This window comes from Melozone crissalis, unplaced genomic scaffold, assembly GCF_028551555.1.
Source record: "Melozone crissalis strain CALT ecotype California unplaced genomic scaffold, PUWL_Pcris_2 ptg000023l_1, whole genome shotgun sequence".
NCBI lineage: Eukaryota > Metazoa > Chordata > Aves > Passeriformes > Passerellidae > Melozone > Melozone crissalis.
Window position 1 is genome coordinate 39,287,784 of NW_026535801.1, and position 17,434 is coordinate 39,305,217.

At 46.6% G+C, this 17,434-nt stretch overlaps 2 protein-coding genes across 2 annotated transcripts in view; one reads left to right on the top strand and one right to left on the bottom strand.

Moving 5' to 3' along the window:
* Positions 1-442: 442 nt before the first annotated feature.
* Positions 443-15,863, bottom strand: ORC4 (origin recognition complex subunit 4). Its single transcript, XM_054277908.1, has 14 exons — positions 15,715-15,863; positions 14,541-14,612; positions 13,714-13,790; positions 12,142-12,232; positions 10,372-10,447; positions 9,942-10,027; positions 8,163-8,211; positions 7,496-7,647; positions 6,086-6,259; positions 5,226-5,312; positions 2,251-2,359; positions 1,481-1,576; positions 1,333-1,400; positions 443-631 (listed from the first exon to the last, which is right to left on the bottom strand). Exons 1-14 carry the CDS (start codon positions 15,790-15,792, stop codon positions 443-445), a joined length of 1,404 nt encoding a protein of 467 aa, XP_054133883.1. The 5' UTR covers positions 15,793-15,863.
* Positions 15,864-16,525: 662 nt separating this feature from the next.
* Positions 16,526-17,434, top strand: part of MBD5 (methyl-CpG binding domain protein 5) — a 129,615-nt gene continuing 128,706 nt past the window's right edge. Inside the window, exon 1 of the mRNA XM_054277994.1 lies at positions 16,526-16,630. The gene's annotated coding sequence lies outside the window, so the exon portion shown is untranslated. The remainder of the gene's footprint in view (positions 16,631-17,434) is intronic.

Genomic DNA, 17,434 nt, shown 5'->3' on the forward strand with positions numbered 1-17,434 from the left:
AAGTAAATTCGGTTGTGATTAAAGACTTAATTGGATAAATTTTCCATGTCAAGTCAGATTTGAGATGGAAAAGTGCAGTGTGAGCTGATGGGGCTGTAGAAGGGAGGCAGGAGGGCAGCATGGCCTGAGCCAGGACCAGAGCCCTCAGGCACAGGGAGAAACCCCAGAGCTTGGATTTGTCCAAGTGGGAAGCGAGTGTGAGAGCAGGAGTTGGCACCGAGCTGAGCTGAAGCACCTGGGAGTGAGTGAGGGAGTGAGTGAGGGAGTGAGGGAGGGAGGGAGTGAGGGAGTGAGGGAGGGAGGGAGTGAGGGAGGCAGGCACAGCTCTGGCTGCTGGGAGGGAACAGCAGCACCGCTCTCTAGAAAACCCCAAATGGCTCAGCAAAGAAATCTGACCCAAAACCTCACAGAGCTGAGCATGTTCCTGTGTGGGGTGGGGGGCTCAGAGCCAGCTCAGGGAGGAGGCTGCCCACTGCTTGACGTCCGTGGGGCAGTTGGGGTACACCTGCAGCGCGTCCATGATCTGGCTGCTGTCCAGCAGCAGCCGCAGCAGCAGGAACTCGCGCTGCGCCCGCGCCGACGGCCGCTCCAGCGGCTGCACCAGCTCCAGCTGCAGCAGGTGCTCAAAGGCCTTGGGGAGGAAAGGGGCACTGCAGGGGAGCAGCATCCCTGCCCCAAACACCCACTGACCACCCCCATCTGTGCTCAAAGGCCTTGGGGAGGAAAGGGCACTGCAGGGGAGCAGCATCCCTGCCCCAAACACCCACTGACCACCCCCATCTGTGCTCAAAGGCCTTGGGGAGGAAAGGGCACTGCATTCCTGCCCCAAACACCCGCTCCCTCCTAGGGCTCTGTCTGACCACCCCTGTCGCAGATATTTTTCACAGAAATCTTTTCTTGCAGATTTCTGCGTCTTCTGGGAGGCAGAGGCTCCAGAAGAGAATGTAAACAATTGTTATCAGCTGCTGTAGAATGCAATAAGATACACCTGTAATTAATTCGTGTTTCATGTGTACTATTAAGAGCCAATCCCAGAGCAAGCTCTCTAGAACACAAAAACAGAGAATTCTCTTATTTTTAAATTCTTTTCTATTCTTAGCTTAGCTTAGCAGCATCTACAATATCTCTCTTTATTCTATTTAGTATAGTTATAATGTATTATATATCATATATCAATAAATCCAACCTTCTAATCAAAAAACAAAATTCTCATCCTTCTCTCACCACCCCAGCGACCTCCTCAGGTCACTGTAATTCACCCCCATCTGTGCTCGGGAACTACAACCAAAGTACTTTATAACTCAAAAAAAACCAAATGCATTTCAGGCTCACCTTCATGACAACTGGCTTCTCAAAGTTGTACATAGAGTGTGCCTTCCTCTGGATGAACTTCTGGAATTCTGCAGCAGCAGGAGAAGAAAAGGGCAGTGAGAAGGAAGTGAGTGGGGCAGGGTTTGGGAAGCTCAGGCACTGCTCTCACCATTGTAAACCATCTGGAAGTTGAAGGGTTCTCCATCATAGACCTCATTCAGGTGTTTCATGGCTATGATGAGGCAGATCTCCAGCACAGACAGACCTGCAGGGAAAGACAGGAATCCTGAGTATTTCCCTTGAGCACATCACAGACACAGCCAGTTCACCCACTCTGTTTATTCCTCTATTTTAGATGCTCTGGGCCTCACACATTGGTGTTCTGTATCTTTGTTATGTAAAGAAATTCCAGAATTCCAAGTCTTAGAGAATTCACAGAATGACCAGGTTGGAAGAGACCTTCAAGATCATCGAGTCCAACCCAGCCCAAATACCTCAACTCACCCCTGGCACCCAGTGCCACATCCAGGCTTTGTTAAACACACGCAGGGATGGGGACTCCACCACCTCCCCAGGCAGCCATTCCAGAACTTTGTCACTCTTTCCATGAAAAACTTTTTCCTGATATCCAACCTATACTTCCCTTGACACAGCTTGAGACTGGAGAGGATTGGTAAGAGGACATTTGTTTGCTGTCTATTTGAAGCAGAAGCGTTCAGGATTGGGCTGTTCCCACCAAAAGGCAAGAACTGGAAGTATCCAAGTTGGCACTGCTGGACCCACGGGCAGGTGTGACCCGGAGCAGAGTCCCTGGGCAAGGCCTGTGCAGCTCAACAGGGAGCACTCCCTGCACCGCATCTCCTCCACCAGGAGAATTCCAGGGAGGGACTGGACACCCCCCTGCTTGCAGAGCAGCTCTGGGGAGCAGCTGGGCTTTACCGTGGACAATGTTGGCCTTGGAGTCGGTGCTGTGCTGCCTGCTGGCCTCCTGTAGGTCTGCAGCCGTCAGCAGGGGGTGGTGCACGGTCACGGCGCTGCTGGCCAGCATCTGTGAGAGAGAGAGAGAGAGAGATCACGGGGTGCCCTGCACAGAGCTCACGGTGTGCCTGCAGGGACAGGCACAGCTCACACACACACACAGAGCTCACGGTGTGCCTGCAGGGACAGGCACAGCTCACACACACACACAGAGCTCACGGTGTGCCTGCAGGGACAGGCACAGCTCACACACACAGGGCACAGCTCACACACACAGGGCACAGCTCACACACACACACACACACAGCTCACACACACACAGAGAGCTCATGGTGTGCCTGCTGGGATGGGCACAGCTCACACACACAGGGCACAGAGAGCTCACAGCTCACACACACACACAGAGAGCTCACTGCACTCCTGCTGGGATGGGCACAGCTCACACACACAGGGCACAGCTCACACACACACACACACACACACACACAGAGAGCTCACTGCACTCCTGCTGGGATGGGCACAGCTCACACACACAGGGCACAGCTCACACACACACACACACACACACACAGAGAGCTCACTGCACTCCTGCTGGGATGGGCACAGCTCACACACACAGGGCACAGCTCACACACACACACACACAGCTCACACACACACAGAGAGCTCATGGTGTGCCTGCTGGGATGGGCACAGCTCACACACACACACAGAGCACAGAGAGCTCACACCTCACACACACACAGGGCACAGAGAGCTCACAGCTCACACACACACACAGAGAGCTCACTGCACTCCTGCTGGGATGGGCACAGCTCACACACACAGGACACAGCTCACACACACACACACACACAGACACACACAGCTCACACACACACAGAGAGCTCATGGTGTGCCTGCTGGGATGGGCACAGCTCACACACACAGGGCACAGAGAGCTCACAGCTCACACACACACACAGAGAGCTCACTGCACTCCTGCTGGGATGGGCACAGCTCACACACACAGGACACAGAGAGCTCACAGCTCACACACACACACACACACAGAGAGCTCACGGTGTGCCTGCTGGGATGGGCACAGCTCACACACACAGGGCACAGCTCACACACACACACACACACAGAGAGCTCACGGTGTGCCTGCTGGGATGGGCACAGCTCACACACACAGGGCACAGCTCACACACACACACACACACACAGAGAGCTCATGGTGTGCCTGCTGGGATGGGCACAGCTCACACACACAGGGCACAGCTCACACACACACACACACACAGAGAGCTCACGGTGTGCCTGCTGGGATGGGCACAGCTCACACACACAGGGCACAGAGAGCTCACAGCTCACACACACACACACACAGAGCTCACTGCACTCCTGCTGGGATGGGCACAGCTCACACACACACACAGAGCACAGAGAGCTCACACCTCACACACACACAGGGCACAGAGAGCTCACTGTGTTCCTGCTGGGATGGGCACAGCTCACACACACTCACACACACACAGCTCCCTGCAGTGACTCTGCAAAGGGAATGGACAAACCCCACACACACACAGCTTCACACTGAAAACCCTGCAAATAGCTGGCATCTCAATGTCATCTTACCAGGAAGGTTTTCCAGGCTTAAAACCTCAAAGCCTCCTGATTCCAGGAGATAAATCCTCCTGAACCTGTTTATATCCATGTCAATGGATCAGCACCTCAGAGGCTGCTGCAGGAATGGCTTACAGCTGTTCTGCACCTGCTTTTGTGCCCAGGGACACCTCCCACTGCCCCAGGCTGCTCCAGCCTGGCCTTGGGCATTCCAGGGATCCAGGGGCAGCCCCAGCTGCTCTGGGAATCCCAGCCCAGCCAGGAATTCCCAATTCCCAATGTCCCATCCATCCCTGCCCTCTGCCATTCCCTGGCTCCTGTCCCTCCATCCCTTGTCCCCAGTCCCTCTCCAGCTCTCCTGGCTCCAAGGTCTCCCCAGATCCTTCTCTTCTCCACAGTTTGTCCAGGAACTCCTCACTCATCCCTCCAGCACCTGCATTATGTGCTTTTATTGGGAAGCTGACCTCAGAACAGGTCTCTTTCCAAAGGAAGAGCTCAGCACCTGCTGCAGACCACAAGGACAAAGCTGAGCCTCAGCTCTCACCTCTCTCAGGGAGGCTCTGGGCTGCCATCAGCTCCTTTCCTGATGGGGACAGATCTGGGTGCCCTGCACAGGAACCATCTGCAATCTTGTAACCAACTGCAGAGCCCAGAGCAGCACCAAGGGGGCTCTGCTGTGGCTCTCAGGGTGGCTCTGGGCCCTGCAGGAGGAGCTGGGAGCACTGCAGCCAGCCCAGCCCAGCCCAGCCCAGAGCAGGTCACACATCTGGGCTGGCACAGCCAGGGGGCTTTTCACACTGACACAAGCACAGGGGCACTTTAGGATGGTTAAATTACTGTTATTTAAATTGTTATTTATCCACTGTAAAAGTGTCAGTGCATTTGTATGAGCTCTGTTCCAAAGCAGAATTAGGGAGGCAGCTTAAATTTAAAAATGACCCTCCAAGAGAGCTGTAGCTCCTCTGTGGTGATGGAAGTTCAAGCAGAATAAACAAGTTTCAGTATGAGCAGATGTCAGGATTCACCAGGAAGCAAAAACAATCTCAGAAAGGAAAAAGGAGTTTCACAAGGTTTCACCTGCAGTTCTGCTTTATGAATGGAAAGGCTTGGAGCAAGTGAAATAGCAAAAGCTCAGCCCCACCTGAAGGGAACAGTCCATCCTCACAGGGTAACTGCTACAGACCTGACACAGCACAGGCTGACACAGCCTGCAGGGAGCTGAAGTTCAGTGAAATGCTGTTTCAGACAAAGCCCAGCTCAATGGCCTGAAAGCACCAGAGCTGCTCACAAATCACTGCAAGGAGGTTCCATAAACACCAAATACAGACCAGCAGCGAGTGCAGCGAGCGCAGGTCCTTGCTGTGCTGGAACAGGTTCTGCAGCACCCCCTGCACGGCTTTGTCCTCTGAGAGATGCTGCAAGAGACAGCACAGGGATGTTTCAGCCATCTCACATTAACTTTTAATCATTTCATACTCACCTGGAAAAATAACAGGGAAATGTGTTTTTTAAAGAGCTCAGCTTACACCTGACAATGATAGTGGAACCCTGGAAAAAGTTAAAGATAGAATCTAAAATGTTGGGCTTTGTGCTTTCCCAGATCAACTGCACCTGCGTAAGCAGTATGATAAATTATATAAGTGTTAGATGTGATGATTGTTTAGTAATTAAATGGAATTATTATATAACCATAAGAAGAATAGTGAGAAATTATGTTGGAAATTCAGAGAGGGGCTAAATTTATGTATACACTAGAACAATATAAGTTTAATAATTAACATGAAAGTTATGTAACGATAGAGTATAAAACATGATCATTTGGGATGTGTGGTCAGAGTCAGGTTTGGGTTGAATACACCCCGATTCCCAGAGCTCTTAATAAAAAGCACCGCATGTAATCCCCCGTGATTGTGTGGTTTTGAACACTAACACCAATACAATTTTCATGTCCAACCTCAAGTTTCTGATCTTTCCTGTGACAATTTTACCTTCAAATTTCAATAAGCAAAGATTCTCAATAATAATTTAATTTATTCCATGTCACACTCAGCCAGTGGAAGGAAATGCCAATCTTAGGTAAAAGCTTTACACACATATCCTTTACCAGTAAAAGTGTAAAGTAAACCAGCTTTACGTTGCTCTCACTTCAAAATTTTTCCTAAAATCAATTATAAAATGCTTTTAGTACCTGAACATTATTGTTCCATTTTTGTGCAAAAGACTCATCGGGAAATTCAGCAGGAAGAGAAAGCTGTTTCTTAAATATCTTCATGTATTGTTTAAAATCAAAGGAATTCATCAAATATATCTGTCTGTGGGAGAACCTTGACTTCACTCTCTTCTCCAAGAGCTCCAGGATATCCTTGATGAAAAAAAAAAAGGAAAAACAGTAATTAAAAAAACAGATGAATTTGGTGTGAGAAAAATCACTGAAGTGTGCTGAATAAAAAGAATTATTGAATTCTGAGGGTTAAAATGTTGTACCATAAGTTAAATGATGATTTGAATTGATGTGTCTGCAATGGCACCAAGCAGCCCAGGCCTCGTGGTGCTGCACACCAGCCAGGATCATTTGCTGCCAGGAAACCCAACAAAAAGTCTCCAGAGATTATTGGGAATATTTCAGCTCCTCAAGGCTGCATCAAACCCTGTAGCCTGTCAGGGCTCTGCACAAGCTGTGTGCTCACACTGGGGCTGTGCTTTCTGCCAGCCTGACAGAATACAGCTTCAAAATCCCAAAAAATACCTAAAAGCCAAAAAAACCCCTCAGAAACAGCAGCTGGCACTCTGGAGACACTTCCTTAACTCCACTCCAAGCTGGGGATAAAAGGTTCTCGATAATGGGTGAGGAGCACAGCAGACTCAGGACAGTGATGATGCAGAAGGAAACATTGTAATTTATTAAATCAACAAATTAACTTTTCTATTAACTTCCAGAAATTTGCCCAGCTAATCCCAGTCAAACCCAGAATCAGGCTTTGATAAGAAATTATAATTATTCTTCTTGTCACAACCCAACTGTCTCCAGCACCAACAGTTGTGAAAACAGAAGTTTTATCAAATTTCCATAGTTTTCCTCAGGAATTATTTCACAGAATTTGCCCACAATTCAACATAATGCAATTGTAAAATGAGAGCAAATTGAACAGGGATCCTGAACTCATTTTCTAGCAAAAGCTCACTTTTTCTAGAAAAGGGGATCCTGAACTCATTTTTTTTTAAGAAACCACCCTCCTGAAGTGGTTTCTTTAAAAAAAAAAAAGAGATTTAAACACATCTGTCCTTGCCAACTGCCAACCCAGAAATTCAGGAGCCCCTCCAAAGAGTGAACCACAGTCTAATATTGAATTTGTGTCCTTAGAAATGTTGGTTTGCTCCTTCAGCAGTGAGCCTGAAGGCTTTGGGCATCTTCAATTTGCTCTCAGCACAAATTATTTTTTTTTACATCCTCCTTCCCAATTCAAAAGTTAGAAAAATGGATAATTGAGCAAAGTCACTTAGGAAATGAAGGTTCCAGGGAAGGAGAAGTCATTCCAACTAAGACAAAAGTGACTTTGGAACAGCTGAAAAGGTGGAATGAGGAAATGGCATTTCTTACCTGCCTGCAGGTGAGCCCAATGACTGTCACTGGGGTCTGGGCAGACTGGGAGATGTCAAACAGGTTGTAGAGCAGGCTCTGATTCTTGTGGTGCACAAACAAATCAAACTCATCCAGGACAAACAGAACTGGGCAGCTGCTGGTTCTGTCTCCTGAGAGAAACGTGCAGAGTTAGCAGGGCCACTCCAGCATTAGAGATCCATTGCTGCAGCTTCCTTTATTAATGGGGATAAAAATGCACAATTTCCTTTCAGCTTTTCACTGAGCCCTCCCTTACAGGTGCAACAGCACAAAGGAAAATACATGGAAAAAATGGGAAGGTTTTGTAGTGTTCTTTCAAACAGCATTTCTGGCTGCAAGGAACACAGACTTGGCCAATTTTATTTTAAAAACAACATTTTTAATAGCATCAATCTGGATAAAAGAATCTGTCCTTCACAGCTAACATCACATGCAAGCCTTAGCAGTCCCAGCAGGTGTGTATATCAGTATCAGGTGTATACACTATATTCAGCGTAGTTATCAGTATTAACTATTCTTTACATTATTTTGTAACCATGACACATTTTTGGGCTAAGTTTCTTCATTCCACCTGTAAAGTAGAAGAAAAAACTCCACTTTCCAGCCAAGTGACCCAGAGTTTCACAACAGGGGTTTTAGTGTTTACCTTTCCTCAGAGCTTCAAGGAGGAAGGCAAGGTTCTCAGCAAAACTGCCCTAGACAGAATAAAGAAGTTTCAGAATGGATTTGCAGTGTCATTCTCAGAGCTGTTTAATTACAGCAAACTCAGAGATGCAATGGAGGCCATCAATTCCAAAACTCTGCTTTCAAAATGTCCACTGGTACTTCATGCTGTATAACCATAAACTCCTCAGGACAAGAACAAGGATGGATAACTCTGCATTCACCCACTTTTCCCAGTCTGAAATCCCCAAACTGCCCCAGACAGGCAACAATTAGTGATCAGAGAATGCTGCAATCAGCTAAACTCACAGGCAGCTCCATCCTTCCTGAAACAGCTGCTGCACCCTCCTTTTCCAGCCCCACACATGGAAAAAGTGGCACCCAAGTGTTCCACTGAGGGAGCAGGGTGCAGGGTTTCATTGGTAACTTTATTGAACAGATGGAAGCATCAAACACTCCTGAAAACAACACTGAGTGGCTCTGCCCACCCTGGTCCGGTTCCAGAACTCTCCCAGCCTGCAGCACCCCAGTGTGAGATGAGAAATAATGAACTGAAGAGCACCAGCCCTGTCAAAGGAGGCAGAAAAGCCGATTTAACCTCTGGATGTGAGTTACAGAAAATGAGGGAAATTCATTTGCAAGCACTTTGGTCACTCTCTTTAGGACTGTCCTCAGTACCCATGTAAATCAGTTTGTACAACTCTGTCCTTGCCAACTGCCAACCAAAAAGTTCAGAAGCCACTCCAAAGAGTGAACCACAGTCTAATATTTTAACAGAATATTTGAATATTTTAACAGAAAATTTTAAATTTTAATAGAAATATTTCAATAGAAATTGAATATTTTAACAGAAATTCCATGGAAAATGAGAGCTCTAGGAATCCTGCATAGGCTTCCTTTTTGGATAGACCAAAAAAGGGTTGATAATATATTAAAGATCCTGATTTTTGGTTGAATTCTTTGATTTGAAATGTTAAAAACAACATTTCCAAATTCCCCACATCTCTGAACAAAGTTTCTTTGGAACACTTCAGTTTGGAATACTATTAATAATAAATACTTAAGGAATACTATAAATACTTAATATTTTGGAATAACTTTGGAACACTTAAGTTTGGAATACTTAAGGACTACTATTAATAATAAACACTTAAGGAATACTAGAAATACTTTGGAAAAACTTAGGAATACTTAAGTTTGGAATACTATTAATAATTAATACTTAAGGAATACTATAAATACTTTGGAATACTTAAGTTTGGAATACTACTAATAATAAATACTTAAGGAATACTAGAAATACTTAATATTTTGGAATACTTAAAGAATAGTATTAATAATAAACACTTAAGGAATACTAGAAATACTTTGGAAAAACTGTGGAATACTTAAGTTTGGAATACTATTAATAATGAATACTTAAGGAATACTAGAAATACATAGTACTTTGGAATAACTTTGGAATACTGAAGTTTGGAATACTTAAGGAACACTATTGATAATAAATACTTAAGGAATACTATAAATATTTAATACTTTGGAAAAACTTTGGAATACTTTAAGTTTATTTTTCTGGGGCGTGTTAAGACAGATTTCCCTTTTTCCCTCCTGTAAGGCACAAGTTGGTGGGTGTTTAAAAAATGATAATTATGCATCAGTAGTGCTCCATCAGCAAAGGGAGCCCAAGCAGGCCCTGCAAGCCCCATCCCACACAGCCCCAGTGTCCCAGGACGGGGTTTGGAGGCTCAGTGAAGCCACTCACAAAAACTTTGTCCCCAACCGCATTTTCCAGCTGCAGCTGCCTGGTGATCTCCTTCAGGGCCACGTTGTCATTGGTCTGCAGAAGCCCTGAAGGAAAGAAAAGGGTTCTTCATGGAGAAGTGGCAGCTGTTCCTCACCCCCACTAAAACTCAACAGCAGCTCCTCTGCCTGGACAGCCTTGCAGAGCTTTTTGCATTTTCAAAAATCAGACTGGACAGGGGTTTCTGAACCTGACAAGTGATTAATTCTGTCACTAAGAGAACAGAAGTTCCCTTTATATAATAAATACAAAGAGAGGCATTTTGGAACTCACAGACAAACATGGCCATGATTTAGGCTGGACTGAATTGCTGAAAGCAAGAATTTCACTCAGTACATACAAATAGAGAAGTGAACATAACAGAACCCTGGATCAATGATGCTTTACTTGCCATTCAGGTGGACTTCCAAGAGGTTCTCTCTCACTTGTTCCATTTCCCTGAGGTCTTTTAAAACATGATTTAATAACTAGGAAAGAAAAAATACAGAATTTCTGTGAGAAGATTCATTTTTTATCAGCAAGGAACATGTTATTATAAGATAGGAAACTGTGTAAGGTTTCATCAGGGAACATGTTTGAGTAATTGCCAGACTAAATCCCTAAAATGACAACTTAGCATTCACCAGCCATGATTGTAGCATTGCATTTGCTCATTCTGCTGAACTGGGAGGGAAGGGAAAATAACTCTGCTATTTCAGTCACTTATTTTTGGGCTAATATCTGGGGCTTTTGCTTAATCAAAAAGCTTTATGAATTTGAGATGTGAGAGAATTTGACTCTTCAGTTGGTGCCATATTCAGTTTCATGGTTTCTTTGGCTGCTGTAGAAAGAAACTCTCTGCTTTAGATTGTAAAAGAAACTCTGCTTATTCTTTTCCTCTGGAAGACAAAATTAAAACTGCCCAATTACACCAACTGCTGCTTATAAAAGTCCCAAACTTGGTGTCCATCAAGAACTTGTTACTAGTAAAAACTTGTATTAGATATCTGTAAGTAGTGGAAATGTTAAATTTAAAAAGCCACTATTTGCTTTGGCTTCTTTAGAGAAGGATTTGTAGCTCCCACCTGTGTGCAAGTATAAATATATATAAATATATATAAAATATATAAAATATATATACTTTTCTATATTTTTCTATATATTTCTATATATAAATATATATAAAATATATAAAATATATAAATATACATATAAATATATATATTTCTATATATAAATATATATAAATATATACACACATTCTTTTCTTTACTCCAGCATCTTACACTTGATATATAAAAAGGAAGCAATTCATTCTGCATAGGTGATTTTGCTAAATTATATTCTGCCTGAAAGGACCACAAATTTTTCATCACATCTTTTACCGTAAATATTAAAGACTTGAGTGTCTGAATAATGTTGAAGTATTGAACATTCAATTTAGAGGTCATCTCTTCATGTGCCTCACTAAGGGGAATTCCCTTAAAATACAAAACCTACACTTATGAACCATAAGCACCAAAAATATTCTGCTCCACGGCAGGTAACAACATTCCTGACCATTCCCTGCACACACACCAATGGAGAAGCCATCAATTTTTATTGTTATCAATGACTTGAAAGTAAGAATAAAGTTGCAGGAGGCAGAATATGGTATAATTATAAAAAGGAGAAAAAGCAATTAAAATACATAAGAAATCACTGATCCAGGGATAACTCCTTGCAAGATGTGTTACACTTTTTAACCAGCAACTTTGGGAAAACAGGAGAATAAAGGTTTAAAAATAGCAAACAAACTAAGAAATAAAGGTTTAAAAAAACCAAACAAACTACAAACTGATTTGGCAGCTGCTGTCCTGCTGCTAAATAAAGTCACCTGGGTTCTGATTCACCCTACAAACTAGGAGATTTTTTAAAAAGCCTAAATGGATAAAAATAGATTGGCAATTTGGACGCCTTTTTGTCATTTTTACAGTGAGGCCCCAAAACCAGGTTAATTAAAGAGCAATCAGAACATGGCTTTAATTGCAAAGAGAAGTGTTAGGAGCAGATTTCTCCATGCTGTTCCTGAAGAGAATTTGCACAGAAAGTCCTGGATGGTTTGAATTTCTCTGCAAACCACTGGCAATTCTCTCTGCAAAGGCCCTGCTGGGCCCTCAGGGAGCTCCAGGGCTGCTCCTACCGCGGATTTCCCGGAGCCCCGGGGGCCGATCACCAGGGCGGAATTGCTCTCCCCGTGCACCGTGGTTCTCTTCAGCAGCTCCAGCAAATGTCTGTGTTGGAAACAGGAACAGGCTGAGACCCTCAAAGCTGACAGCATCCCCCAAACCCAGGGAAAACTCAAAGAATAAAATTCAATCCAGTTCAGCTCGCTCCGAGAGCCAACACTCAGGGCATGCAAAATGTAGTACAATAAAGTACAAAGGGCTCGGTGATCAGAGCTCTTAAAATACTTTAAAATATTAAAGCATGCTGAAGTTGAGAGTATCACTAATTCATAAAGCTCTGCAATTCTCAAGGACAGACCTCAATAATGATTTCTTTCTTTAAGAAATAGATTGCTTTCTGTGCTCCCACTGCTCCTCCCCAGCTGTGAATTACCTGCAGACAGACTCAGCACTTCAGACCACATTTACAGTGCTCACAGCAGCCAATGACACCTGCAATTCCCAAATGCCTGGGAAATGCTTACACCCCAATAATTCCCAACATTCCACATCAATAATGTGCTTTTGGAACATGGGATACTGACACCCTGCTGTTGCTTCTGAGGGGGTGAGGGAGCCAGCAGCACATCTGGGTTTGGTTCCTGTTGGAGAGCCAGCCCCAGCCAAGAGCCCTGGCACATCCTGGGAAGGGAAAATCAGAGCTGGGAGCTCACTGTGCTTTCCCTGCAGCATAATTCACTGCCAGGGGCACACTGAGCAGGACACAGCCTGGAAATTGCTTTTCAGAATTCCAGTATAAGTAGGGGAGGCTTGTTCTGTAAAGCTGACATGGCAGAAATGCATTTCCTCACAACAGCAATAAAATGCCCGTGTGAGCGCTGCAGGTACAGCACACTGTTCTCATAAATGGCTTTGTCCCTCTTGTAATGAAAACTTGTGCTCACATCAGGTGATTCCACTTACATAAAGTCAGCCTTGGAAAAATTAATTGTTTTAAACAAATTCTTAAAATACATGTTTGTTATCTGCAGAATCTGACCTGCATCTGAAAAATGATCAGTACTGGGACAGTGTTATTGTCCCACTAAATCCCTTATTCCTAACCCTAAATTTCCCCTCTGGATGGCTCCAGAGGTAGGTTTAAATTTGGATTTCTGCTTCAACAAACACAATGTTGGCACAGAAATGATAAGATTTACTTCTAACACAGTTCACCAACAAAGAGGAGAAAATCTGCAGTAAAAATGAAGTATCACAGCAAGAGAATTTAACTTCTTGCTTTGCCAGGCCACTACACAAAGTCTTAGGACATGCAGTGAGAGTATCAAAAAGAAAAGTGTTCCATGAATGAGAGATGCAGAACAAGGACAAGAAATCCAAAACTCAGAGCCTGACAAAACCAGAAGGGAACAGCTGAATAAAAACTGTCAAACTCTGAGACAAATAATTGTTAGAAGCACTGGGCTGGAAGTCATTTAAATCTGCATCATTTGGTAAAAGAGAGAGGCAGAAATTCTGACTGTAGCAGGTTATTTCACTGGTGCAGGTAAATCAGAAATCCCTGAACCCTGGAGCTGCTCCCTCACCTGTACTGCTGCTCCATCCCAAAGAGTTTCCCAGCAGCACAGTGGTGACAGAACCTTTCCCGAAGGATTTTCTGCACCTGTGGATGTAACACAGCACAGGAAAAATGTCTGGGGTGCAAACAGCAGAATTTACAATAATGTCACTACAGCAATCAAATAACAGCAAATTAGGCACTTCTGTGGTGTTACAAATATTCTATAATACATACATTTTTATTGTTATTAATGACTTGAAAGTAAGAATAAAGTTGCAGGAGGCAGAATATGGTATAAATATCATAAAAAGGAGAGCAAACAATTAAAACACATAAGAAATCATTGATCCAGTGTTAACTCCTTGCAAGATGAGTTGCAGTTTTTAACCAGCAATTTTGGGAAAACAGGAGAATAAAGGTTTAAAAATAGCAAACAAACTAAGAAATAAAGGTTTAAAAAAACCAAACAAACTACAAACTGATTTGGCAGCTGCTGTCCTGCTGCCAAAAAGAGTCACCTGGGTTCTGATTCACTCTACAAACTAGGAGATTAAAAAACTAAAATGGATAAAAATAGATTTGTGCAATTCTGGTGCTACAAACAGTTGCAAAAAGCATGAGACCATTCTTTAAATTTTTTACTACGTTATTACTGTAACATCTTTAGCAAGCAACAGGTGGGAAGCTGAAAGAAATACATATTCAAAAGCCATCTGGTGCCCTAACAATTGTATCCAGCATCTGTACAAGTTTTTCTAACTGGTCAAGGAAAAAAAAATACAATGACATGAATAAGGAGGGTGAAAAAGTTCCATAAGTTGAAAAGAATATAATAATAAAGGTGTAACTGACCTGGGAAATGCACTCAGCACTTTCTCCACTGCTCTCCCTCAGCTTTCGCTTGCTCATTGCAGAAGGTTTCATCTTTGGAGGAAATAAACATTTTATTAAATAGCATTGCTTTCCAAACAATCCCAATCAGAAACTGTACTTGGATGTTGGTTATTTTTAAGGACTGCAATGAACATCTGTTCTTAACTAATAAAGATGCAGCAGTCCATCTTCCTAGTAAAAAAGAGCCAAAACACTGAAATAATTTAAAATTTATTCCTGATAACATTAATGTTTACACACTTCTCCTAAACAGCACTGCCTTTAGGATGCCTTAGAGAGTTTAAAATTATGTCCTTATGTTTCTGCAGCTGCAACAAGCTACAAGCACACGATTAAGACAGGAATTAAGTTTTCACAGGAATAACTGGCCATCCTTATTTATAACAATAACCACGGCATCTCCCTGGACAAGTTGGTTCTGAAGGGGTCCTAAGGGGATTGGGGGGGTTTCTGAAGAGATTTGGGTAGATCCAGAGGGCGTTTGAGGGAAAACCTTTAGGGATTGGGTGACCTTGGGGGGAATCATGATTGAGAAGATTGAGTGGGTTCTGAGGGGGATTCAAGAGGGCCTGAGGGAGGCTCTAAGGGGAATTTGGGAGGAAATTACAGGTCTTGAGGGGGATTTAGGAGTGGTCCTGGGAAGGGTTTGGGGATGGTCCTGAAGGGTTTGGGGTGAAAAATTTATGGGGGCTAGGAGGGTCTGGGAATGCTGAAAAAGAACGGGGCACGGGTAAGTGTCTATTTGGCCAGGGATTTGGGGAAGGACTGTGGGAATGGGGAAGGTGGGGGGATTCATTTTTCGGGGCTGGGAGAGTCTGTGACAGATGAGGGAACGGAGAGGGCACAAAGAGTTCGGGAATGTCCATGAGGGGCTATGGGGATGCTGAGGGCGGGTTTTGGGAGGACCTTGAGAGGTTCCAGAAGGAAATGAGGGTGGGCTTACAGGGCTTGGAGAGTCTTAGGGTACTGTCCGGCCCCCCACCTCCCCTCACGACGTTTCCCGCCTCTTCTCCAACACCTGAGGGCGGCCACCGCCGCTCGCACGCTCCCCTCAGCCCTCACCTCACCCCGCACAGCACCCGCCACCCCTCCCAGCAGCCATTCCTCCCCTCAGGAACCGCTCCCCCGTTACCCTCCTCACAGGCTGCATCCGCGGCTCCCTCAGAGACGCCGGAGCCCGGGCAGATGAAGGGCGGGGAGGAGGGCGCATCCTCCGCAGCTGGGCACGTCCCTCCCGGCGGAGGCTGAGGCTGAAGCAGACACAAACACTGGCTCTCCCTCCGCCCGCCCCCGTCACCTGCCCGCGCTCCCCTCACGCCGCTTTCCCTCCCTCTCCTCCCACACCTGAGGGCGGGACCCGCCCCGCGCGCGCGCGCGCGCCCGCCCGCCCGCTCCCACCGGCCCCCGCGCGCACCGCCCCCTCACGTCACCGGGCGCTCCCCTCCCCGCCCCTTCCCCTTCCCTCCCCTCCGCTCCTCTCTCGTCACTTCCTCCCCGTCCATTTCCCCCCCTTCTTCCTCCCCCTCATCCACTTCCTTCCTCCCTGTCCCGGATCCGTTTCCGGGAGCGGCGCGCGCGGCGCTGTGGGAAGTCGTCGTCTCCCCCCCCCCCCCCCCCCCGTTTCCCCCCCCTTCCTCCCCGCGGCCTCCCGAGCTCCCCCGGGGCGCATGCGCGGTGGCGGCCGCCGCTGCTGCCTCCCCTCCTCTTCCTCCTCCTCCTCCTTCTCCTCCTCCTCCTCCTCCTCCTTCCCGACAGCGGCGGCGGCGATGAGGAGGAGCGCGGGGGGGGGCGGCGGCGGGACGGCCGGTTGTTCGCGCCGCTGAAGGGACACGAAGCAGCGCCGCGCCGAGGCGGGGGCGGGGGGCCCCGAGTCGCTGCCCCCCCCGCAGCCCCGCCGGGGAGTTTCTTCCACATCCCCCCTAAACACACCGAGAGCCCCCCTCGTCCCTCGGGGGCGGCCCCGCGGAGCGCCGCTCCCTCCTCCTCCTCCCCCTTTATTACCCTTTGTGTGCGTCTCCGCCTTCCTCCCTGCGCCCGGGGGCCCTGAGGTGAGTGCGGGGGGAGCGGCGGGGCGGGGGGGGCTGTTTGTTTACCCCGTGTTTACCCCCTGTTTACCCCGGGGGGGCACCGCCTGTCACTCCGGGCCCCTTCCCGGCGCCCCCCGCCCCAGCTTTGTTGTCGGGGGATGCTCCGGGGATGCTCCTTTGGGCCCCTCCGGAGCGGGAGGGGAGGCGGGTGACGGCGGCGGGGGCGCCGGGCAAAGTTCGGGGTGCTGCGGTGGGTGCCGAGCCCCGGCCGAGTGCCCCAAGTGTTGTTTTCCCGGGATATCAGGGAGCCCCGGCGTTGCCCCCCAGGTTCCAGGCCGTTGTTTGACTTATTGTTTGAGTTATTAAACCCCTGCGGTGGTGAAGGTACAAAGACCACTTGTACAAAGACCCTTTCCCGAGCTGAACTTCCAGGGGATAGACAGTCCAGGAGCTGGACTTGGTGTCTGCGGGTTGGGATGTGCTTTGGTGGCAGCCCCTGGTTTATCGGTGGTGCCCGGCTATATTTGGGCAATGGTTTGTTGGGATGTATATGTCGGGATGTGTTTTTCCATGGTTTCTGCTGGGAAGGCCAAGTGTCTCCATCCCCGCTCACCCTCTTGGCCAGGTGCTGCTGGTGGACTGGCCTGACCATGTTTGCTGCTGGTTCCAGGGAAACTTACGTGTTCAAACGTCTGAAATAGGTTAAAATGTAATGGCTTTAAATGTCAAACTAAATTGTGGACTCGAGGAAATATTGGGAGATGCCTCCTAGATGTTTGCAAGGATCCAGAAGGAAGAGTTGAGGTGTTAGCACCAAGTTGAGAT